This window comes from Propithecus coquereli, unplaced genomic scaffold (assembly GCF_000956105.1).
Source record: "Propithecus coquereli isolate 6110/MARCELLA unplaced genomic scaffold, Pcoq_1.0 Scaffold621, whole genome shotgun sequence".
NCBI classification, from domain to species: domain Eukaryota; kingdom Metazoa; phylum Chordata; class Mammalia; order Primates; family Indriidae; genus Propithecus; species Propithecus coquereli.
The window spans coordinates 248,617-273,276 of NW_012152186.1; the positions used below are offsets into that span (position 1 = coordinate 248,617).

General features: G+C 42.0%; 1 protein-coding gene across 5 annotated transcripts in view; it reads right to left on the bottom strand.

Annotated features, from left to right (window-relative positions):
• Positions 1–24,660, bottom strand: part of LUC7L (LUC7-like (S. cerevisiae)) — a 36,386-nt gene that overhangs the window by 5,449 nt on the left and 6,277 nt on the right. For all 5 annotated transcript variants that reach the window (XR_001138109.1, XM_012659594.1, XM_012659597.1 and 2 more), the window contains 4 exons: positions 23,367–23,465; positions 15,612–15,722; positions 14,380–14,523; positions 3,450–3,626 (listed from right to left, as the gene is read on the bottom strand). Coding sequence is in view for 4 of the 5 variants with exons in the window: in XM_012659594.1 (XP_012515048.1) it covers positions 3,450–3,626; positions 14,380–14,523; positions 15,612–15,722; positions 23,367–23,465 (531 nt within the window). In the remaining variant the exon portion in view is untranslated. The remainder of the gene's footprint in view (positions 1–3,449; positions 3,627–14,379; positions 14,524–15,611; positions 15,723–23,366; positions 23,466–24,660) is intronic.

Consider the following 24,660-nt stretch of genomic DNA (forward strand, 5'->3'; position numbering starts at 1 on the left):
AAATAAATAAAAATAAAAATCTAAGAGAAACTCTCAGGAAACAGGAACATATTCATTTTTAAAACTTTGTAATCAATGAAGAAGACAATACATGAAAAAATACTATATCATGATATTTTACAACTTCGGGGCCAGGTGCAGTATCTCTACAAAAAACTTTTTAAAAAATTAGCCAGGTGCGGTAGTGCAAAATTGCAGTCCCAGCTACTCTGGAGGCTGAGGCAGAAGGATCGCTTGAGCCCAGGAGTTTGAGGTTGCTGTGAGCTAGACTGACCCACGGCACTCTAGCCCAGGCAACAGAGCGAGACTCTGTCTCAAAAAAATAAAAATAAAAAATACCCCCCACCCTTTTTTTTTTTTAATGGAGACAGGGTCTCATTCTACTGCCTGGGCATGAGGGCAGTAGCATGATCACAGCTCACTGTAACCTCAAACTCTTGGGCTCAAGTGATCTCCCTGCCTCAGCCTCCCAATGTAGCTGGGACACCACAGGTGTGTGCCACCACGCTTGGTTAATTTTTCTATTTTTTGTAGAGATGGGGTCTTGCTATGTTGCTCAGGATGGTCTCAAACTTCTGGCCTCAAGTAATCCTCCAGCTTTGGCCTCCCAAAGTGCTCGGATTATCAGCATGAGCCACTGCACCTGGTCCGATCACATTATTTCAAACCAATCCATGAACTTTATAGAACAAGACCAGGTACGTCCAATCAAACACATCTTGCTGCTGGGAGCAGAACTCCTGTTACCAAAGAGCATCCTATCCTCGAAGTGCTGGTTACTACACTGTCTCTCTTTAGACCTAACTGCATGGGGAAAGGAGGCCAGGGGAGGTGGACCATAAACCCTCTGCAACTGGTTTTCAACAGAAGCAGACCTGATATCAGCCTTGATCATGAATGCAATGGAAGGCAGGAGGAGGTTTAGAGGAACTTCACTACTGACACACCATCAACACAGGCTTGGCTTAAAAGCACAAGGTGCCATTCTATATATCCTCTACCTCCAACATCAACTCAAAGCCTTCAACGCCCCTCATCTCTCTGCCAAGGGAAATGAAGCCCTGAGTGGGAGTAATTTAGAGCCAGAGAGACCAACAGTCACTGGTCTTCTCTGCCCAGAGAGCCAGGAAGGTATAAAGGATGATCCCATGTGCCCAGTGTGGATTAGAGAAGGCATGGCAAGGATGGAGAGAGCTGTCCTGTCTGGACTCTCCAGCCCCACACCTTCGATTGTGCTTGCTCTGTTGGGAGTAGGCACACCAGGATGGAAAGCTTTCAGGTTATGTTTAAGGACGGCATTTTTTAAAAAGTTACAGATGGAAGTGTCAGCCCCTCAGCTTCTATGTGCACTCTTTCCTAAAGCAGATCTGCCTGAGAACAGACCTATGGTCTGGCACTGTCTCCTTTCTAACCTCTACCATCTAAAAAACTATCCTCCCACTTGACAAAGAAAGCCTTATTTTTATCCACTAAGGTGTGAACACCTCTGGGACTACTATGAGTGAACCCTCCCTGTAATTAGGGCACAGAACTCCTGCCCTCATCATTAAAAGACACACTTTCAAATTACTACATTTTGTGGTTGTTAACATAATACTTATTAAAATTTCTAACACAACTGTGTTGTTTTGATCAACTGTAAACTGCTTATAATAATCACAATGATAAAACATGCTTTCTAGATCAAATTAGTACTTCTTAAGGTTGCAGGAAAAACATTTCAATAGATTCACATTTCTAATGTAGAGATATAAATTAAGAAAATAAAAGACTTTCAGATATAAAAAACACTACATTAGGACAAAATTCAGGGGTGATATGGAATGTAAATTTAAAGGAGAGATAGGGATGTAACATTTCCAATTGCTAAAAAGCAAAATCTTTTTCTTTAGAGACAGCGTCTCGCTCTGTCACCCAGGAGGGAGTACAGTGGTGTGATCATAGCTCACTGCAACCTCCAACTACTGGGCTTCAATGATCTTCCTGCCTCAGCCTGTTGAATAGCTGGGACTACAGGCATAAGCCACCACACCCAGCTAAATTTTGTATTTTTTGTACACACGGGTCTCACTATGGTGCCCGGACTGGTCTCAAATTCCTGGCTTCAAGTAATCCTCCTGCCTCAACCTAGAAAGCAAATTTGTAAGGGGATGATAGCAGATAAAAAAAATTATTATTCGTATTTTATTGGATATATATAAAATACTTTTACATCTTTTATACCTATAAACTTACAAAGAAAAATATCAACTTAAAAATGTATGGCAGAGTACATTGTTTTTCAAAATTCTCTTTGGGGCCAGGCACGGTGGCCCACACCTATAATCTCACCATTTTGGGAGGCTGAGGTGGGAGGATCGCTTGACGCTAGGATTCGAGACCAGCCTGGTTACACGGTGAGACTCTGTCTTTCCAAAAATTAGCCAGGTGTGGTGGTGCACACCTCTAGTCCTAGCTACTCAGGAGGCTGAGATGTGAGGATTGTTTGAGCCCAAGTGTTTGAGGTTGCAGTGAGCTATGATGATGCCACTGCACTCTCACCCAGGCCAATAGAGCAAGATCCTGTCTCAAAACAAAACAAAACAAAATTCTCTTGGGAACACAGAAGCAAAATGTTTAAGAACAATGGCTGAGAATACCTGCACTGCTACCCCAGCTCTCATTCCTAGCCCCAAGTTCGCATCACCTACGGGGACCCCTCATTGGGTACAGAGTCCTGCCATCTGCTGCCTGAATGAGTGGCTCCTTCCTGGGGCACACAAGGCCCTCAGCCTTGGTCACTATAGCTTTGATGTCCACAGTCAGGTGCCACGTGTCTGTCCTTCCACCACGCTTGGGGTGTGTGGAGTAAAGGCTGGCTAATTTCCCAACATCCTACCCAGGGGTCCTAATACACAGCAAGGGAGTCTCCATCCATGTGAAGGACAATTCAAAGTATCTGAAAGATGTTCAACCTTCCTTCTTAATATTCTGTATGAAACATTTTAAATTTTTAGAGCCTAATGCAAGAAAACGAAGAGTTCCGAGGAAGGAAGAGGCACTGTGTGGACCAGGGTGGTCAGTGCTACCAGGAAACCCATCACCACCTTATCATTCTGAAGAGGTTCAAAGGCAGGGGCCAAGGCGTGTGATCTTCCTTCTAGCCTAAGCACAGGGACAATCTTTCCCTGTCTCCAAAGACAAGTGATTTCAGAGGTACACAGAGCTGCCTGTACCAACGGAACGGACTCTACTGTTTCCTTCTGTCAACAAGGGGCTGCAGATTAAACCTCCAAGATTCCTTTGGATTGTGAGATCTCTTACGTAAACCCAAGTGATGAAATCTGAGTATTTCACTATAAACTCAAGTTCTTACAGAAGATCAGAATACAAGGTTTTTTTAAAATTAAAGAAATGTGAAGACAACCACAAGACTCCTCAGGTCTCCAGAACACAATGCATTAACGTACCCTCAACTGATCAAGCTTCTCTCGGATCTGAATGAATCCCAAGTGTAACTTGCCCCCGAAGTGGTCTGCCAGACGACGGTCGTTGTCATGGAGACCAAGGTAGGCCGAACAGACCTCACAGACACGCAGCTTTTGCTGCTGAAAACTGGATGCAGGCATGGAATTTCTGTATTCTTCCTGGAGAAAGGGAACAGAGATCAAAGTGAGGTGTACAGAACTGCTTTCATGTATACAACCTTCAAAATGGAAATATTCGATGGGATGGCAGAGGTGACTTTGAAAATAATTAAAAACTGGATTGTTCACAAAGGTTCAGGTATTTGTAACCAATTCAATTATCATTGTTTATTTAAGAAATGAAGTAACAGTCATGACATCAAAGTAACAAGGAACATTCCAAATACTCAGATACGCAGGACTGTTCTCAGAGACCAGCAGGGAAGGTAGGTCTCTGTTTCCGCATGATGAGAGCTTTGTAAGGACCTGAGCAGAAGGGAGAATCTTCAGCAAACAAACAATACAAAGCAAGCCATGGGGACTCTGTCCCAATGTCTAGGAAATGGCATCCCACTGCAGCCCAAGAGTTAATGTTTGGAAGGACAAATATATTAGACACTTTCTTAAAAGAAAAAATTGTGTACAACAGAATAGAACAAAATACACTCCGTCCAAGAGTCCCATTACAATAAACATCTCACTCAGCCTCACGGCAAATAGACCAAGTACAAAAGCAATGAAACCAGGGTCACAGGTACTGGCGCTTGCACTCAAGTTACAATACTCCTTCAAGATCCAGATTAAGAAATACACTTCTTGCCAAGAGACAGGGCTACCTTGGATAGACTTACTTAGTCTACCATTGCTTAAAGCGAGGTGCACTCCAGGGCCGACAGGATATTCACCCTTTGAAATCTTATACGGAAAGCCCCCTCCCATAATCAAGAGCTTAAGGGAGACAGCACCCAGATAGGGGAAAAGACCCTATACACTCAGCTTATTTCCCTATCCAAAACCCCAAGTCAGATTCATCACAATGTTCCAGAAAGATCCCTATAGCAATGGGACACCCAGTCCACTCACACCAGCCTGGAGACTCAGTCTGGGTTAAAGACTGAAAAAAAAAAACACCACTAGAGCCCACCTGGACAGGCCCCCACACTGTAGTCTTAATCACACCCACTGCTGTTAAAGTTGCAGGAATAGCACTCTGGATTCATCACACGAGAATAAAAAGGCCACACCTGAGGGGAACCGGGACACCCAGACAGTGCAACACGACCCAGAGGACCCACTGAGAATCCACCTCCGGCGTAGCGGCGGCCCAGCAACCGCACCAGAGGGCACCCAAGCCGAATGACTGAGCCAGCCTATTACATCGCCATCAGCCTGTTTAGACTATTGACCTTACTACTGGACACTGGACTTTACTCAGTGGCCCCAGAGGACTGGGGACCAGGAAAAAAAACAAAACTGTTATTAGTCATTTTATTATTATTATTATTTTTTTTTGAGACAGAGTCTCATTCTGTTGCCCGGGCTAGAGTGAGTGCCGTGGCGTCAGCCTAGCTCACGGCAACCTCAAACTCCTGGGCTCAAACGAACCTCCTGTCTCAGCCTCCCGGGTAGCTAGGACTACAGGCATGCGCCACCATGCCTGGCTAATTTTTTCTATATATTTTTAGCTGTCCAATTAGTTTCTTTCTATTTTTGGTAGAGACGGGGTCTCGCTCTTGCTCAGGCCGCACTCGAACTCCTGAGCTCAAACGATCCACCCACCTCGGCCTCCCAGAGTGCTAGGATTACAGGCGTGAGCCACCGCGCCCGGCCATTAGTCATTTTATATAAAAAAAAAAAGAAATGCACTTTAATAGTCATTTATCCTTCTTTAAAGGAAATATGAATATGGAAGTGATCTTCCATTAATTTACACATTTAAAATATTCTCCAGGAAACGCAAATTAAAGTCACTCCCACCAAACTGACAAAGATGTACAAAAACATGCTCTCATACGCTGCTGGTACGAGTCTAAGTCACCTAAGGTGGAGTGCAATTTAGTAACCTACCTGTCAAAAAGGCACAAGTATATACCACTACCCAGAAACTCTGCCAGGTGTATGTCCTAGAACACTCCTGCATATGATCAGCAGACAGAAGAAATAAGGACATTCACTGCAGAACTGTTTATAATGGTGAGAAATCACCAATAATCCAGAAAATTGCCAATGAACAGTTATGTTCATAAAATGAAGCCCTATGGCAATAAACTAATTGAATAGATCTATACATAGCAACATGGAGACCCTCACAAACAATGCTGAGTGAAAAACCCAACTTGCAGAAAAACATGTGTATTATGGCAGCATTAATTAATGTAGGATTATTAAAATGCACATCACATACACTATATCCTCCACCTACACAGCTGATGGGCACAGATGGGTAAAGACAGAACTGAAGAACACATGCTGAATGCAAACTAGCACCTGCCTCTGGGTAGGGAGAGCACTGGGACCAGAGAGAGGAAATAGCAAGAACTTGAATTTCCACTACAATATGCTACATCTTTTATTAAAAGGAAAAAAAAAAAAAAACCTTAAGGAAAAACGGTACAGTGAGTACACAAATATTTGTGATACTATTCAATCCATTTGAAACTTTAAATACCATCCTCTAACATCTTTCAAAATAAATTCCAACTATGTTGTGTGAAAGAAAGCCAACCCGAAAGGTTATATACTGTATGATTCTATTTATATAACCTTATTAACATCACCAAACTACAGAAATGTAGAGGAAATGTTTACCAGGGTTTAGAGAAGCGGGTGTGATTATAAAAGGGCAACACAGGAGGGATTCTTTGTGTGCTGGGATGTTCTGCATTTTGACCGTATCAATGCCAATGTCCTGGCTGTCATAATGTACCAATGTTTTGAAAGACAGTACCTTTGGGGAAAACTGGGTAACAGGTACACAGGATCTCTCCGTATTATTTCTTACAACTGTATGTAAATCTGTATTTCAAATAAAAAGTATAATTAAAAATAAATTCTCGGCCAGGTGTTGTAGGTGATGGCTCACATCTGTAATCCCAGCACTTTGGGAGGCCGAGGCGAAGGGATCACTTGAGGTCAGGAGTTTGAGACCAGCCTCCGCAAGAGTGAGATGCCCCATCCCTACCAAAAATAGAAAAATTAGCTGAGCATAGTGGCGCATGCCTGTAGTCCCAGCTACTCGGGAGGCCGAGGTGGGAGGATCACCTGAGCCCAGGAGTTTGAGGTTGCAGTGAGCTATGATGACGTCACTGCACTCTGTCTCAAAAATAAAGTTAAAAAAATATATATTACATATGATTGTCACTGAAGGGGCGGGGGGATGTTGGTCCACCAGGGGTGTGACACATCATCTCAACACCACCCTGCTCTACCCACTGTAACTTCCAAGAGACAAATGCTGTCCACCTCAATTTCAGCCACTGTCCTGACAGTTCCATCCTGATGAACTCTATCTACCACTTACTCTCTGCTTGTAGCCGGCCTCAGTGGGCATTTACTCCAACACCCACAAGCCCTTGCCTCCATTCAGTCTGTTACTATAAATGAGCACCTACTATGTGTAAGGCACCATACTGAGCCAGGATCGCAGTAAAATCAGGCCTGCACCAGGGCACTTACATGCCACATATCTCCTCCTCTCTACCCCCCACCCCCTGCCCCTACCGTTTTAATAACCTCAGCCTGTGGGTCACAGCTAAGGGGGCTTTCCAGGGCCACCCTACCCTAGAGACCTCTGCCTACCCAAAGTCAGTCTCAAACTCAGACCCCATTTCTTTTGTGTGCCTATCTCCATCTGAATGAGTCTTGACCATCTGCTCGCATCTGCTGTCTGCACTGTGCCTCCTGCCACTACAGTACCATCTCCACGAGAGGGGGGCCTTTTCTGTCTTGGTCACCAATAGAAGAGTGGGTTGTGCACAGCTGAAGCTTAGTGAAGTGTTTATTAAGTGAATACATCTACCTGTATCTCCTCTGACTCTACCATTTCCATCACTCTTGAAGTTTACACAAACTGTCTCTTCCAATTCAAGTGAGGATTTGAGAACCAGTGGGTATCCAACAGATAAAATAATCCATGAAGAAACAGTTGCCTAAGACACAAATGCTGCGTCCGTGACTCAGTTTCTCCACCAAACTGCCAGTGTGTCCTGGCCCAGCACCCCCAGCCTGACACCACTCAGATGCCACTCCCCGCTCCACACAGAATCTCTCTACTAAAGATACAATGTCACTAAGAACACCCAGGATTCAATTTTTTCTTTTTTGAGACAGAGTCTCGTGCTGTCGCCTAGGTTGGAGAACAGTGGCACAATCAGCTCACTGCACCCTCCAACTCCTGGCCTCACCTCCCAAGTAACTGGGATTAGAGGCGTGAGTCACCGTACCCACCCCCAGGTTCCATTCTTTATGACACCAGCAAGATAACTCTGCTCAAGATACACAAGCTGAATAAAAACTACACCTGCCAACTTTCCCAGGGAAGCAGAGGAAATGGGAACAAATAGTGAAACCGGTATCTATGTGATCTTTATAAGATATGGTCACAAAAGTTATTATACCAACTCTTCAATAATCCTCTGAGGCACATGGGCAGGACTGCTCTCTACAGATGAAAATTATGCTCAAAGATGGAGAGTGGCTTATCTGAGGTTACACAGGGTGAGTGGCCAAGAGAAGACACAAACCTAAGTGTGCTTTGACTACAAATCCTGTGATCCTGTCAATGTATTTATCCAACTCCTCCCCAATATTTAAAAAATGGAGAGATAGATACTTCTAGTTTATAGTCAAGCACATAAGGAGCTTGGAAGTTGCCACTCCGTCCTAACAAGTAAAAAGCTAAATAAAAACACAACCTTTTTTTTTTTTAGATCTGTCACAGAAGTGAGGTCATAAGGCAAACTGCCCCTAAAATCTGAAAGACAGACAGGTGCACACAGAGAATCACAGCTTACTAGAGCGGTAACCCCACCAGAAGTGCTGGAGTAGGAAAACCTAAACTATATTGACACATTGCTGGAGGCTCAGTGTGCACAAGTCTGAGAGTTAAGTATCTCCAGGGGGACCCAGTCATAGGAAAACCACACACTTCTGTGAGTTTCACCTCTAGGAACTCTGCTAGGTTCTCACAGTAAACACCAAAGAAAAACTGTCTGTTTCTGGCAGGGGGAGAGGAAAAGGAACTATTTTGAAATATGCCAGAGTACTCTTTTCTTAACAAGACCCATCCTCAGAAGCTGCGTTACCAGAACCTAAACTGCTGGGGTTTTATCAGAGGGCGACTTACCAGGAAGAAGGTAAAACCCAACTCCAGCCCCCTCTAGCCACCTGTCTCACTGAAGCAGGGGAAGTGAGAAGCATCTGCAAGGTTCACAGCCCAGGGGCAGAGGCTCACGAAAAGACTGAGACCTGATCCCAGGACTAAGAATACTTCCCTTCGCCCCTGGGCATGACCACCACATCACTAACGGCTTATTTACAGCAGTTCCTTTTACCCAGTATATTATGCCTAGCTATCAAGAAAAACCACAAGGCATAGTAAAAGGCAAAAAACATGGTTTGAAGAGACAGAGCAAGGATCAGAACCAGACTAAGATATGGCAGGGATATTGAAATCATCGCACCAGGAATTTAAAACAACTGTGCTAAGGGCACTAATGGATACAGTAGACAGAATGCAAAAATAGATGGCCAATTTAAGCAAAAAGATGGAAATTCTAAGAAAGAACAAAAAGAAATGTGAGAGATCAAAAAAACTAACAGAAATGAAGAATGCCACTAGTAGGCTTATTAATGGACTGGGCACAGCTGAGGAAAGACTCTCTGAGTTTGAGGACATAGCAATAGAAACCTCCAAAACTGAAAAGCAAAGAAAAAAGAAACTGGAAAAGAAAAAGAACAAAATATCCAAAAACTGTGAGACAACTGTGAAAGGTGCAATATACATGTCATGGAAATACAAGAATAGAGAATGGAACAGAAGAAATATTTTAAACAATGATCGAGAATCTCCTAAAATTAATAATCTACATAATAAAGCAAGCAAGCATCAGAGAATGAACGAGGTTAAACAAGAACTTTTCTTTTTCTTACTTCATGTAACAAATAAGAGTTTGTTCGAAATAACAGCAAAAACGCATCTGATCATATATTCATATATACAAACATACACATATGTGTACTACGGATGCTTCTGTAAGTGACACGAGTGACAGCAATGATGCCTGGGACGAGAGGGAGGAACTGCAAGTCTCATGCTATCATAAGACACTCGCACTACCCGTGAAGTGCTATGCTTATTTGAAAGCAGACTGGGATTAGCTGTAAATGTATGCTATAAACTCTAGGGCAACCACTAAAATGCCAGAAAGAAGAAAAGTGTAACTGATATGCTAAGGAGGGAAAATGGAATCTTATATACAAGACACTCAAAATCACAAAAGGCAGAAACAGGGTAGAAAACAAAGAGGAAAAAAGAACAAGGGCAACAAATAGAAAACAGTAACATGGCAGATTTTGAGGCAACTGTATCAGTAATCACCTTAAACAACAATGGACCGATTAAAAGACAAGAGATTGTCAGAATGGATCAAAAAACAAGACCAACTGTACTTCATTTACAAGAAACCCAGTTTAATACAAAGATACATATACACTAAAAAGGGACAGAGAAAAATATGTCATATTAACACTAATTAGAACACTCAAAGTAACTATATTAATTTTAGACAGAGCAGACTTCACAGCAACAAATGTTATAACATCAAGGATAAGGAGGAATATCATGTAATGATAAAGAGGTCAATTCTCCAAAGAGATGCAACAGCTCTTAGCATATATACATCTAACAGAGCATCAGAACACAAGAGGTGATGGAGGGAGGGGATGGGTGGTGAGCACCTCGCCATTCCCGAAATCTTCTGGCCGCTGGCTCATTGCCGCCAGATCTGGACACAAAGGAAGAGCCAGCAAGGATATCTCCAGATGCTGACAAGCTTGTAGGACTTACAGAGGACTGTTCACAAGGCCAACCAGAGGCCCAAGAGCCAACCCTGTCCAAGTCCTTAGGAGAGGCTCTGCAGTAGACCCTGCGCCAGAACTGGGAGGAACATGTTTCTTCAGCACCCTGCCATCTCCATGAGAACAAGCCCCTGGTTAGCCTGCCAGAGGATGAGATAGCACAGGGAGGAGAACTAAGTTGCCTCAGTGGACACCCAGCCCACCCCCAAAAGCAGAGCAACCTAGTCAACCAACAGCTGACCACACATGCCTGAAGCACCCCAGCTGAGAACAGAAGAATGGCCCGGCTGAGCCCAGCCTTAATGGCTCACCAGCTCAATTATGAGCTAAATTTTGGGGTGGTTTGTTATGCAGCAATAGCTAACTAACACCCAGTGCAGACAGGATGCCGGGATTCAATGGAAGGTTGACTACTAGTTACCTGGCAAACTAGGGACCCTTACAGGTACTGAATTTTCTTCCCTGTATTTAAAGTTGGATCTCTTGTTACATGATGTTGAGTAATAAAGAAATGCATGTGAAAAAAAAAAAAATACAAGAGGCAAAACCCGACAGAACTGCAAGGAGAAATAGATGAATCCTCCCTAACATGGGAGATGAGTAACTGACGGATCCAGCAGGCAGAACAGTAGCAAGGATAGAGCTGAGATCAACAGCACCCGGACACAGCTGCCATTCAACAACAGGATAGAGTCTTCCCAAGCTAACAGGGAACCTTCGCCAAGACAGACACCACTCTGGACCATAAAACATACCTTAACACATTTGAAAAAACACATTTCTACATAGCACGAGTCAAAGAAGAAATCCCAAGAGAAATAAAAAATATTTTAAACCAAATGAAAATGGAATGTATCAAAATTAGTGGGATACAGGAAAAGCAGTGCTTAGAGGAGGAAAATTTATACCACTGAATGCATATATTGGAAAAGATCGAATGTCAATCATCTAAGCCTCCACCAAAGAAAACTAGAAAAAGAGCAAATTAAATCCAAAGAAAGCAGAAGAAATGATAAAAATGAGAGCAGAAATCAATGAAATTGAAAACAGGAATCAATACAGAAAAAAAATCATGAAAACCAAAAGCTGGCTCTTTGAAAACGTCACTAAAATCTATAAGTCTCTAGCCAGGCTAAGAAAAGAGAGAACACAAGTCACATTCATGTGCCAAATAACGACATTTCGGTCAGTTATGGTGGGCCCGTAAGGTTATAACGGAGCTGAAAGATTCCCACTACCTAGTGACACCACAGCCTCTGTAGTGCAACCCGTTACTTACTTGCGTCTCTGGTGATGCCAGTGCAGACCAATCTCCTGCACTGCTAAAGGCATACAAGTATAGCCCAACAGATTACGTACAGTACACGATACTTGATAATGAGACTAAACAACGACATTACTGGCTTATGTATTCACTATACTTTTATCATTAGAGTTTGCTCCTTCTCCTTATTAAAAAAAAATTTTAACTGTAAAACAGTCTCAGGCAGGTCCTTCAGGAGTATCCGGAAGGCACCGTTACCATAGGCGATGACAGTTCCATGAATCTTAGTGCCCAGTGAGACAGTATGTGGAGGTGGAAGATAGTGAGGATGATCCTGACCCTGTGTAGGCCTAGACTAATGTGTGTGTTTGTGCCCTAGTTTTTCTTTCCTTTTTTAAGAGACAAGGTCTTACTACATTCTGGACCACTGTGACCCAGGCTGGAGTGCAGTGGCATAATCACAGCTCACTGTAACCTCAAATTCCTGGGCTCAAGTGATCTACCTTGGCATCCCAAGGTGCTGGGATTACAAGTGTGAGCCACCATGCCCTGTCTGTGTTATTAAACAAAAAGTTTAAAAAGCAAAAAAAACAAAAAATAAATTTAAAAATAGAAAATAGCTTATAGAATAAGGATATAAAGAAAATATCTTTGTACAGCTATACAATGTGTTTGTGTTTTAAACTAAGTGTTATGCAAGAGTCAAAAAGTTAAAAAAATTTAGAAGTTTATAAAGTAAAAGTAAGCTAAGGTTAATTTATTATTGAACCAAGAAAAAATGTTTTTCCCCAAGACAGGGGCTCGCTGTCGCCTAGGGCAGCTGAAATGCAGTGGCACCTCAACCTAACGAGGACTACAGGCATGCACCACCACGCCTGGCTAATTTTTTGACCTTTTGTAGAGACGAGGGTCTTGTTTGCTATATTGCCCAGGTTGTAACGCATAATTTGTATATATACTATATATTGTATTCTCGCAATAAAGTGAGGTAGAAAAAAGAAAATGTTTACTGCACTGTATTTACTGATTTCATAAATTTATGTTGCCTACTCACAAGATGAATCCTCTGACTGAAGTGGGGGCAACCACAGCTGCAGATGCCAATCTACAGGACACAGCAAGCAATCCAGCGTCACCTTCTAATGTCACGACTCTCCTCTGCTTCCTGCGAGCACTTCCAGCATTGTACTTCTTAGGGGTCCCATGGTCTTACTCAAGGTTTATGGCATTATGCTCAACACAAGGAAAACTATTCAAGAACCACAAGACCATTTTATCTTTTTTAAAAGAGATGGGGTCTTGCTCTGTCACCCAGGCCAGAGTGCAGTGGGCCCCATTATAGCTTACTGTAACCTCGAATTCCTGGGCTCAAGTGATCCAACCACCTAAGCCTCTTTTCTCCCCAGAAACAGGGTCTCCCTATGTTGCCCAGTATATATTCAAACTGCTGGGCTCAGGCAATCCTCCCACCTCAGCCTCCCAAATAGCTGGGACTACAGGTGCACACCACCACACTCAGCTGTGTCCATAAGTTTTGATGAATTTTAACTTTTCCTAATAATAGATATGTGTATATCTTATGGTAGTAAATGATAAAGCAGACTAGTGTCTACATGTACCTTATGCATTTGTAACATATCTTTTAATTAATTAATTCATTTCTTAGGGTCTTGCTATGTTGCCCCAGGCTAGAGTGCAGTGGCATCATCATAGCTCACTACAACCTGAAACTCCTGAGTTCAAGTGATCCTCCTGCCTCAGCCTCCCAAGCAGCTGGGACTACAGGCACGCACCACCACTCCCAGCTACTTTTTATGTTTTTGTAGAGACATGGTCTCCCTCTGGCTTAGGCTGGTCTCAAACTTCTGGCCTCAAGCAATCCTCCTATCTGGGCCTCCCAGAGTGCCAGGATTATAGGCATGAGCCACTGCACCCAGCCTTTCTCTTAAATTTTTTTTGACATTTCTAGGCTAGAAGGTTCATCTGCAAGTTTTTTCAAATTGTCACAAATCTTCAGAAATTTTCCAATTGAGTATTTTCCATGAGTAAATTGGACTTGCAGTTCAAATCTGTGCTCAAGAGTTAACCGTACAGTATGATTCTAACCGTATGATAATCTAGAAAAGGTAAAGCTATAGAAAAAAGACCAGTGGTTACCAGGGGTAGGGGAAGGAGGGATAAATAGGTAGAGCACAGAGGAATTTTAGGGGCAGTGAAACTACTCTGTATAATACTACAATGGTGGATACATATTCTTGTACATGTTTCCAAACCCACAGAAAATACAACACCCAAGAGTGAATCCCCATGTAGACTGTGCGCTGTGGGCAATAATGATGACAGTGTAGATCCACTGCTTGTAACACATACACGCCTCTGGGGGGGATGCTGATAATGGGGGAGGCTGTGCGGGGAAGGGAATACATGGGAAATCTCTATACTTTCAGTTTTGCTATGTACCTAAAACTGCTTTAAAAAATAAGTTTATTAGTTTTTTTAATAAAATGCAGGCATGGCTTAACATTAGTCAAAATGGCCAACTCCATCAAATTACTAAGATTCTCCTTTCTCTAAGACATTTCTCTCACCAACCTCTGCTTCTTTTTTCTTTGCACGGACTTTCTCCACTTCCATAAGAATCTTCTGGGATTCATCCACATTTCCTTCAGCCCCTAGCTGCTCAGCTTTAGCAAGAAGTTTTCCTATTTCTTCATTCAATTCATGTACTTTTTCTGCCTGAAAGGAGAGAGAAAGAAATTGGTAAGCAGACATCTAAAAACACAAGAGTTTGAATGCAAAGGAAAGAAGTGTTTCTCCTGCTGCATTTGCAATTTGTCCTACTGACAGCAAATGGAACAGATAAAGATCCACACATGCATCCTTATTGCCACCACTGGGGTTCTGACCCTAACTAAACCTGTCTGCTGTATTTCAATGAAGGCAGTGGCATCTCTGTCACCTCAAATGTTGTTCCAAGGAGTATATATATGTGGTCATTTTCCAGGCTTTTTTTATGTCTTCTATAACAGTTCAATCTTCTGGGTATGGATAATAAAATGTCTAGGTTTAAACACACAAACTTGGGTGGGCGCCATGGCTCACACCTATTATCCCAGCTACTCAGGAGGCTGAGGAAGGAGGATCGCTTCAGCCCAGGAGTTTGAGGTTGCTGTGAGGGAGGCTGATGCCACTGCACTGTAGCCTGGGAGACAGAGCAAGACTCTGTCTCAAAAAAAAAAAACCACACACAAACTTGTGCTGTAAGCAAAATACCTAATTACTGAGATTTACCTTTAGAAACAAAATAGCACTTCTGCTATTTTTCAATTGCTAACCGCAATTAGCAACTGCATATATCCTAAGAAATGCTTTCTATTCAAAACTGAATAGAAAAAACAATGGACTCAGTTCCACTAAAGGGGGAAACAAAAGAATGATGCAGCTGACACTCAGGCTAATTATCATACACACAGATCTACCTCCTTCTTCATTCCATGATATGGATACACTGCAGTTTGATCATTTCCCACTAAATTTTTCCTGTTTCCTGCTGTATGTGGGGATGTTAAACAAAGTTTAAAAAACATGTATAGAGGGTGAAAAAACAGACAGGAAAAAAAAAAATAAGGACAGAGGCAGCAGCTCCTAAGGGGGTGAGTTCACTGACACACAGGTGCCTGGTGACAGCCTTCAGTCCTTCCTAGGGTAAGGCAGAGAGTACTATCTATCCTACGGTCTCGCAATCAGTGCTGCTGGTGAGTTACTAGCTGCTGACAACCCAGTATTTGCAAGATAGTGATTTACAGTGAAGCCACCAGGCATACCTTTGCAGAAACTTCCGCACTGATCTCCTCCTGTGTTTCCGCCAGCCGTTTCTTGGCAAGCTCAGTTCTCCGATCACATTCTGCGATAAAGGACTCCAAGTGATCCATTGCCTAGCACAGGAAAAGCAGAGCTATGATCATTTATGTGTACAGTCTCAGTACTATTTGTTTGACAGGAAATACACTCCTGCGTTGGTTTCTTAAAGCCTGCAGGTTCAATGGAAAGATCTTAATCTACACTGCAGCTAACACATTCATCATTGCATTCAATTAAGGAGATCTGTTAAACCAAATGATTGTTCAGAAGCAGATTTCTCATCCAATTTACTTGTTTACTTCCAAAACTTATAAAAGGATCTCCGACTCTCAACATTACCAAGAAGTTTTGAGGAAGATTAGAACACGTGGCCATAATCAATAGAGTCTCTGAGGGTTACAGAAGGCTGACCCGAATGCTAGAGGCCTCTTCTGGAGCTGTGGGAGATGCACATGGTGTACTCATTGGTCTCTGTGAGCCATGTAAATACTAGTCCCTCATGTTCTGAGGGTAGAGTCCCCCCTTTCACCTCAAAAACAAAACAGAACAAATATTACTGAGAGCTGTGAATACATTTAGACATTTGTCTATTGTCTAAAGTAGCAGGAAAACTGGTTACTATTTACCCAAAGAGATAAAAAAAAAAAAGAAACGAAACTCTAGAAATCAAATTGTTCTGAAAAGAGTTGGTAGGAAACAACCAGAAACTAATGAGCACGCCGTCACATATGCTCAAGTTAATGTGCCATAACTAAACAAAGGCCAGTGTAATTTCAGAAAAACACACAAGCAGGACATCACTTTTCGAATAAGAAACACCAAGTTACACCATAAGTCAGCTGGCTAATGTCAGCATGATGTCAAATGTGACAGTGCATTTAGCAGTGATGACATGTTTCCACAGCATGATCTATTACCAAAAAACAGAGAAAAGAAAACTCTGAGTGGAGATAAGCCAGATGAAAGTTAGGACAATAGACCAAGAAGTGGTCATCTATACCCCTGGTCCTAAGATGGACAAGAAACAGTGGGGACAGCTGTAAGAAAGTGCTCCACAAACACCAGTGCAGCACTGGAACAGATCACAGCGACGCTGGAGAGGGCTATGATACCCTCCAACAATCTTAAACATCTTTTTCAAATAAATTCATGCTTAGAAGGTCAAGACAGGGAAAAAGCTCCTGTGACGGTGCCAAGTGTCCCAGAAAGCTGCGAAAGTGCTACACTCTCCTCACTCACGGAGCACAACTCCCAGGTATTACTCTATAATTTTGTAATTCAAAAATTTCCTCCTACTAGTCATCCAAATGTTCTCTGGTAAAACATTTCACTATTTTCAAATCAGAGAATCAAGAAAACAAATGATCTGGCATGTGTTTGCTCATACACATTTGTTCGCAAATACGCCGTGTATGCTGTACTTCCTGGAAAGGGGGAGAGCTGGCTGGAGCTCACCAGAATCAAAGTGCCAGTGAACTGGTGAGGGTCTCTGTGCCATCTGTGCTCACCTGAGACGACAGACCAGCCCGAGACGTACCAGGTTCACCCGCGCAGTGGTCCTCTACTCTCTCCCCAAGCAGAGAAATCACACACCTCAGACAGACCCAAGGATCCACTCATCAGGGTCAAACGGGGAACAAACATCTGACAACCTGGCGATGCGTTTACCAATAAAAGCACTTACCTGCACCTTAAGGAGAATCCAAACTGGCCGTGGATTCAGATGTCTGATAACCTAAAAACTCAATGGCAAACTTCGTAACAGAGAACAAGCAGACCATGAAAAGGTCTTTTAGCTGCCAAGTTCTTTAAAAGGTGGCTCTCTCTGTTCCGGTGCCCCACTCCCTCCCTTCAAAGTGTTTCTCAATTTCAGATAAAACTTTCGCAGAGGGACTCTCAGAGTCTGTCTTTCACAGATGGTGAAACTGAAATATACCCATCCAACTGCTAAGTAACAGTCAGGAGACAAGGACCTTTGTGGGTTTGCTCCAAAGCCGTCAGCACCAGTCCAGTTTACAGACCAACAGAAGAGGTAAAACCACCTGCTCTCAGTCAGAACTATCACAGCGACAGGTGCCCTGTGCCATACTGAGCGCTCCACATGCCTCAAACCCCTGCAGAGGGACTCAAAATCTCTAACCCAGGATATCTCACCTAGAAAAACATAACTATTATACTGTGTTTATTTGTAAGATAGAAAAACTAGGTATAATCAGAACCGGTCTTACTTGGTCTACTAAAGACAGTCTGGAAATAAGCTGATGGGTGTTGTTCTGAAAATCTAGCAAAACATCACAAACCAAGAAAATCTGGGGGAAACGTGCCACAAGTCTCACTCTTGAGCTCAAGCTGACAAAGAAATACCTTTTTATACCTCTGTGACTGGAGAACACAAAAGTCTGGTAACTAACTTGCTATGTTAACAGAGACATGTAAAAACGGCAACTACCTTGCAGTCCTAACACTTTGGGAGGCTGAGGCAGGAGAACTGCTTCAGCCGAGGAGTGAGACCAGCCTGGACGATAGCGAGATCCCATCTCTACAAAAAATGGTAAAATTAGCCAGGTGTGGCGGCACACACCCATAGTCCCAGCTACTCTACAGGCTGAGGCAGGAGGATCGCTTGAATCCAGGAGTCCGAGGCTGCAGTGAGCTATGATGATGCCAACGCACTCTACCCCCAGGCAACAGAGAAAGACCCATCTCAAAAGAAGAAGAAAAAAAAAGCAGCTCCCATACACCGATGGTAGGAGCATTCACCCTCTGGAGAGTACTTTGATACTACCTACTAAAATGACAAAGATACACACCTTTCTGACCCAACAGTTCTACTCCTGGGAATACACCCCTAACATGGCAGTGTGCAGTGCAGCACCACGACCATCAATGCGGGACTGGTCATGTAACACAGACACCCATGCGGTCACAAAAAGGAGGAAGAAAACTCTTTAGGCAGGGCGTGGTGGTTCACACCTGTAATCCCAGCACCGTGGCAGGCTAAGGCGGGAGGACCGCTTGAGGTCAGAGGTTTGAGACCAGCCTCAGCAAAAGTGAGACCCTGTCTCTACTAAAAATAGAAAAAATTAGCTGTACCATGGTAGTACACGCCTATACTCCCAGCTACTCAGGAGGCAGGAGGATCGCTTGAGCCCAGGAGTTTGAGTTGCTGTGAGCTAGGCTGATGCCCTAGTACTCTAGTCCGGAGACAGAGCAAGACTCTGTCTCAAAAAAACAAAAGTGGTGGGGGAGGTGTAGAATAGGTGTATAGTAGACTACCATGTGTGTACAAGGAAAAAATATACAGATATACTTACCTCCTCTGGTATCTACATAAACTCTAAAGGAAACAGAAGAAACTTAACAACTGGCTTACCTCTGGAGGCAACCAGGTGGCTGATAAACAGAACTAGAGGGAGGTTTTCACAACATACCTCCTGCATCTTTTAAACTGAAAACACATGAATGCTCTACTTATTTTAAAAATTAGTAACAGATACTGCAATCTTAAAGAAATAATTGATCTAGGCCATAATCTTCAACAGCTAATTAAAGCGTTAGGCCAAGGGCTGATGGGGACCTTTACAATTAACAGGTCACGTGCTCACTTCAGCAGCACACATACTAAAAACTGAAAACGACACAGAAAAGACTAGCATTGGCCCCTGTGCAAGGATGACAGGTCTTTAAAAAAAATAACATTTAAAGAAAAAATAAAAGTTAATAAATTAAAAAAAAAATTAACAGGTCAACTGGTTCCAATTCCTGACCCCACATATCAACAAGTCTCCTACTGTGAACCAACAAGAACATAGTTCTGTTTCTGAAATATTCTTTTTTTGTTTTTGTTTTTTAAGGAGACAGGTTCTTACTCTGTAGCCCAGGCCAGAGTACAGAGGCATCGTCATAGCTCACTGCACCTGCGAACTCCTGGGCTCAAGGGATCCTCCTGCCCCAGCCTCCTGAGTAGCTGGGACTACAGTGTGCGCCACCACATCTGACTAATCGTTTAACTTTTTGTAGAGACAGGGTCTCGCCATATTGCCCAGGCTGGTCCGAACTCCTGGCCTCAAGTGATCTTCCCGCCTTAGCCTCCAAAAGTGGTGGGATTCCAGGCGTGAGCCACTGTGCCTGGCCAGTTACCAAACATTTTAATATGAGCTTCTTATAAGGTCAAAAATGATTTTTTCTTTGAACATGTGTACTAGAAATACTCAATTTTTTTAAAAAATGACTTTTAGGGAGTTGGGGGAAGGGGTGGCTACCTTTTTAATTGAACAAGTAACTCCTATATATGGTAAATTTTGACACAGTACAAAAAGGTGTCCAATCTGCCCTAGCCCTCTAACCTACTTCCCCAGGACAAGAGTGTTCATAATCTCTTGGGTTCCTCTAAAACTACTCTCTACACACGTAAGCATGTCAACGAGTGTACAACACCTTCCCTTAAAATAAAAAACACACACACACTACAGAAACATCACATCATACTTTGCTTTTCCTCTTGACAACTTACCTTAGGGGTAGGTTCATATCAGTACACACTGAACTACCTCATTCTCTTCACAACTTTGTTTCCTTTCACCGAAATGAAGAGCTAGCTATGACAACCAGTTCCTTACTGAGGAAGTCTACTTAGCTCCTGCCTTTAATAATCTGGAGCAAATTTACCTTTGTGCATATGCAAGTACCACTTAGATGTGCTCTCAGAGCTGGCACTGCTGGGATGTGCTTGTACATCTTGAGAAGCTGCTAAATTATCCAGGAGGAGTTACCAGGATCACTCAACTCTCCACCTCTTTAGTTCAGAGTCAGGGTGAGCAAAGGATTAGATGCTTGCTAGGAAACGTCCTTTTGTGTCCTTGGCTCATTTTTCTAATGAGCTATTTATGTATTATATAGGCATATATTCATCTATATCGTTCTTGCCAATCATGAACAATCTTATATATGAAGGAAATTAGCTCATCCTCATACATACTGCAAATATGTCCCAGTGTATTGACTTATTTTATGTGAATATTTTTAATCCAACTTTGAGGTATAATTAACAAAAACTGGACATATTCAAAGTGCACAATGTGATGTCTTGATATTATGTATACAATCACACTAATTAACATAATCATTACCTCACATAGCTACTATTTCATTTACTTACTTTAAAAGAGACAAGGTCTTGCTCTGTAGCCTATCCTGGAGAGGTGGCACGACCACAGCTCACCGTAACCTCAAATTCCTGGGCTCAAGCTATCCTCCCACCTTAGCCTCCCGAGTAGCTGGGACTACAGGTGTTTGCCACTAAGCCAGGCTAACTTTTTATTTTTTTGTAGAGATGAGGTCTCCTTATGTTGCCCAGGCTGGTCTCAAACTCCTGGCCTCAAGGGATCCTCCCCGCTCGGCCTCCCAAAGTGCTGGGAGACAGGCATGAGCCACTGGGGCCAGCCCTATCTTTTTTTGGTGGTGGGAATACTTAAGATCTACTCTTAGCAAATTTCAAGTATATGATATACCATTATTAACTACAGTTACCATGATGTACATTAGAATCTCCAGAACTCTTTATAACTGAAAGTGTGTACTCCTTGACTAACATCTCCCCTATTTCCCCCACCCCTTTGTGTATAGGACTTTTTGATGTGCTAATACTTTAAATTTTATATAGACAAATGTATGTATCTTTCTCTTAAAGTGTCTATGCTTTATAACACCTCAAGATGACAAAACAAAATACATTTTGGGGGGACCCAACTTGGCATTTTTCCAACTGGCCAAAGCATAGTTTTAAACGTTGTTTATCGACACCCTTCTGCTACACACTGGTTGAACACACACCCTTCATAATATACTATGTCAAATTACTATATATTTTTCAATCTCCTTCTGTGGTCTCAATTTCTTTCATTCATTAATTCCTTCTCTAGCATTAATCAGGCCATTTAAAAAGTGAACTGACATTCTGGTTTAGGTTTATGATCAAAAAAGGTATATTCTGCTAAATTTGACTGGCTTTAAAAAAAAAAAAGAAAAAAGTATATTACTAAAACTGAGATTTTAACCGATACATCTGTTCACCTGTCAGAGTTTCTGAAACCTGATGTCTTAAGATAATGGCCTCTTTAAATAAACATTGGCAGGTTATTAAAGAAATAAAACTTGAAATATAAAAAACTTCCATTTCCAAGCCCCAGCTGTTAATTGAGCTGTTGGTAGAGACATCTTTAGTTAATTCAAAGATGCAACACTGAGGGTACACTATGCTGTTAAAGAATGTATTTGAAAAACAAGTTCAGTTTTAATCACTTTTTAAGACTACTAGTTTAAACAAATTATTCTGCAATATCACTGGTGACCTTTTCCTTGAGTTCTGTGCTTCTACTGGCTCCCTCATCCCATGCTCAATCTCTGCCCACTCTTCACTCAGGGACCTGAACGGCACCAAACCTGCAGCCCAGCCTGGGGTGCAGTGGCACTGACTCTGTCATACTAGTGATGGAGGATAAAGGATAAAAAGAATTAAAATCAAGCGACTCTAAATCACATATTCTGGACAGGGACAGGAGTGAAAACTGGTCCTAAAGAAAAACATCTTATATATTACAATGGTTTGTGGCCCAGTAAAGGATCACGGTACCACAGTACATAAACACATGTGCAGGGTATCTGTGGTATCAAAATTCCACTAGCAGGGGACAATTAGGGGAAAAAGTCTAAAAAAGGCTCCTTTGGGCCAGGCATGGTGGCTCATGCCCAAAATCCTAGCACTTTGGGAGGCCGAGGCCAGAGGATCACTCCGGGCCAGTTTGAGGTTGCAGCGAGCTATGATAATGCCACTGCACTCTAGCATGGGAGACAGAGCAAGACCCTGATTTTGGGGGACGGTGGGCTCTTTTGGAGGACAATGGGAAAAAAGCTGAAGAATGCTACTCTACATTGATTGATTTACTAATGTAAATTAAATATGGCAACTGTTAAAGACTAAATAAATGCAAATTAAGACTACAATGACATGCCATTTTATAACCACTAAATTGTGAAAATTAAATAGTCTGATAATACAAAGTGCTGGTGAGAGTATTTGCACTGTTACTGGGGGTGTAAATTGATACAGCCACTTTATTAAACAAGAAACAAGAAAAAGAGCAACACTACAGAATTATCTTACAAAGATGAACATAGGCACCCCCACAAGCCAGCACTTCCTCTCCTAGGAACATACCCTAGATAAATCATTATATACATGACCAAGAAGATATTAAAAAATATTCACAATATTTTTCGCAATAGCAAAGAAACTGGAATCAGTCCAAATGTCTATGAATAAAGAATAGTTTGAGAAATATTTAAGCAGCAATGAAAACAAACAATGCTCAAAAACATGGGTAAACAGAAACATAATATTGAAAAAAAATCAAGTTTTAAAGAGTATAAAGCCATTTTCATAAATCTCAAAAATAAGAATAAACATATTATCCAAGGAATCATAAAAATATGTAATAAAAATATTTTTAAAAGTAAATGATACATATAGCATTGGGATAGTGATGGGGTGGTAGACAGATATAAAATGGAATTTGCCATGTTCTAGCTCTCAGCTAGAGTGATAGTACAAGCATCTATTTTATTATTTTGCTTCTTAACTTATATATGTTATGTTATTCTTGTCAGTTCAATATTTGGTTCTTTGCAGTAGGAATGAATCATTATTGAATAAAACTTACATCCAATTCAAAAAACAGGTCTCTTTCTTTACTTGCAATCTCATAATCTGCTCGGAGGGCCAAGTCGTGGATTTTGGTACATTCTCCTAAATCCATGCGCTGGGGGAAAGAAACAAAAAATTTACACATGAACACTGACCCATTGTAGAAAGCATATAACATGACTTGGTATATTTCAACTATCACCAAATAAATATTTTTGTTTGTTTTGAAATGGATCTCGCTCTGCTGCTGAGGCTAGAATGCAGTGGGCCAATCACAGCTCCCTGCAACCTCGAACTCCTGGATTCAAGTGATCCTTCTGCCTCAGCCTCCAAAGTAGCTGGGACTAGAGGCGCATGCCACCGTACCCAGCTTAAACACTATTTTTTAAATATTAAAACTATAACAAGAAAATTAAGAAGCAAGATATGGCTGAGAAGCCTTCTCTTTTATTATTATGATTATTTTCTACTTGGAACTAATGCAGTTAACAGTATAAAGGTTTGTATCTCTTTTAGGCCCAGAGACAATGGGACTGTAATCATGAAAATTACATTAATTAGCTTTTGCCAGTTGTATTTTTGCATCAGTCTATACATTCAGTAAATGGTAACATGAGTGGCTGTGGGGGATTGACAAGGAAAGGGCCAGAAATAGCATCAATTCAGCAAGTTTCTAGGCATTCCTTATTGCAGTCTTGACTACCCAAGATGTTCAATGTCTGACATAGCGACAAGGAAGGGAAAGAGCAGACAGAAACTGGGTTTTGACAATTACAACACAACCTAACACTTGGCTTTGTGTAGCTCTTTGTATATCAAAGGGAATAAAGCAGAATAGGCTGACTCAGAACCAGATAAATTCTCCTAACATGGTCCTAACCTGGCAAATGACCGTGGACATATAATTGGCCCACTCAGTTGCCCCATTTGAGAAACAGAAGTCTCTATTACTAAAACAAAACGATCTGTGTTATCAGTAAGTTTAGCTTGATGTGCTATTGTGTTCTAGCCACACGGATAATACAATTAGACAACAGTGTATATTTTTAACCTAAATCCTGAGTACAGGACTCTGTGCAGACACCTCCCACCTCCAGCCATCTACACAGCAACACAGAAGTTCGTATGCTGAGGATCATAGTGCCAAGTTATGGACTGCATGTTAACAAAAGCCAACACCCCAACTGGGAGACACCCCCAATCGGACAAAAGAACACATCTATATAATTAGTAAAAAAAAAAAAAAAAAAAAAAAAAAAAAAGAATGATGAGTCCAGAACTTTACTTTAAGCCCCAACTACAACTGTATT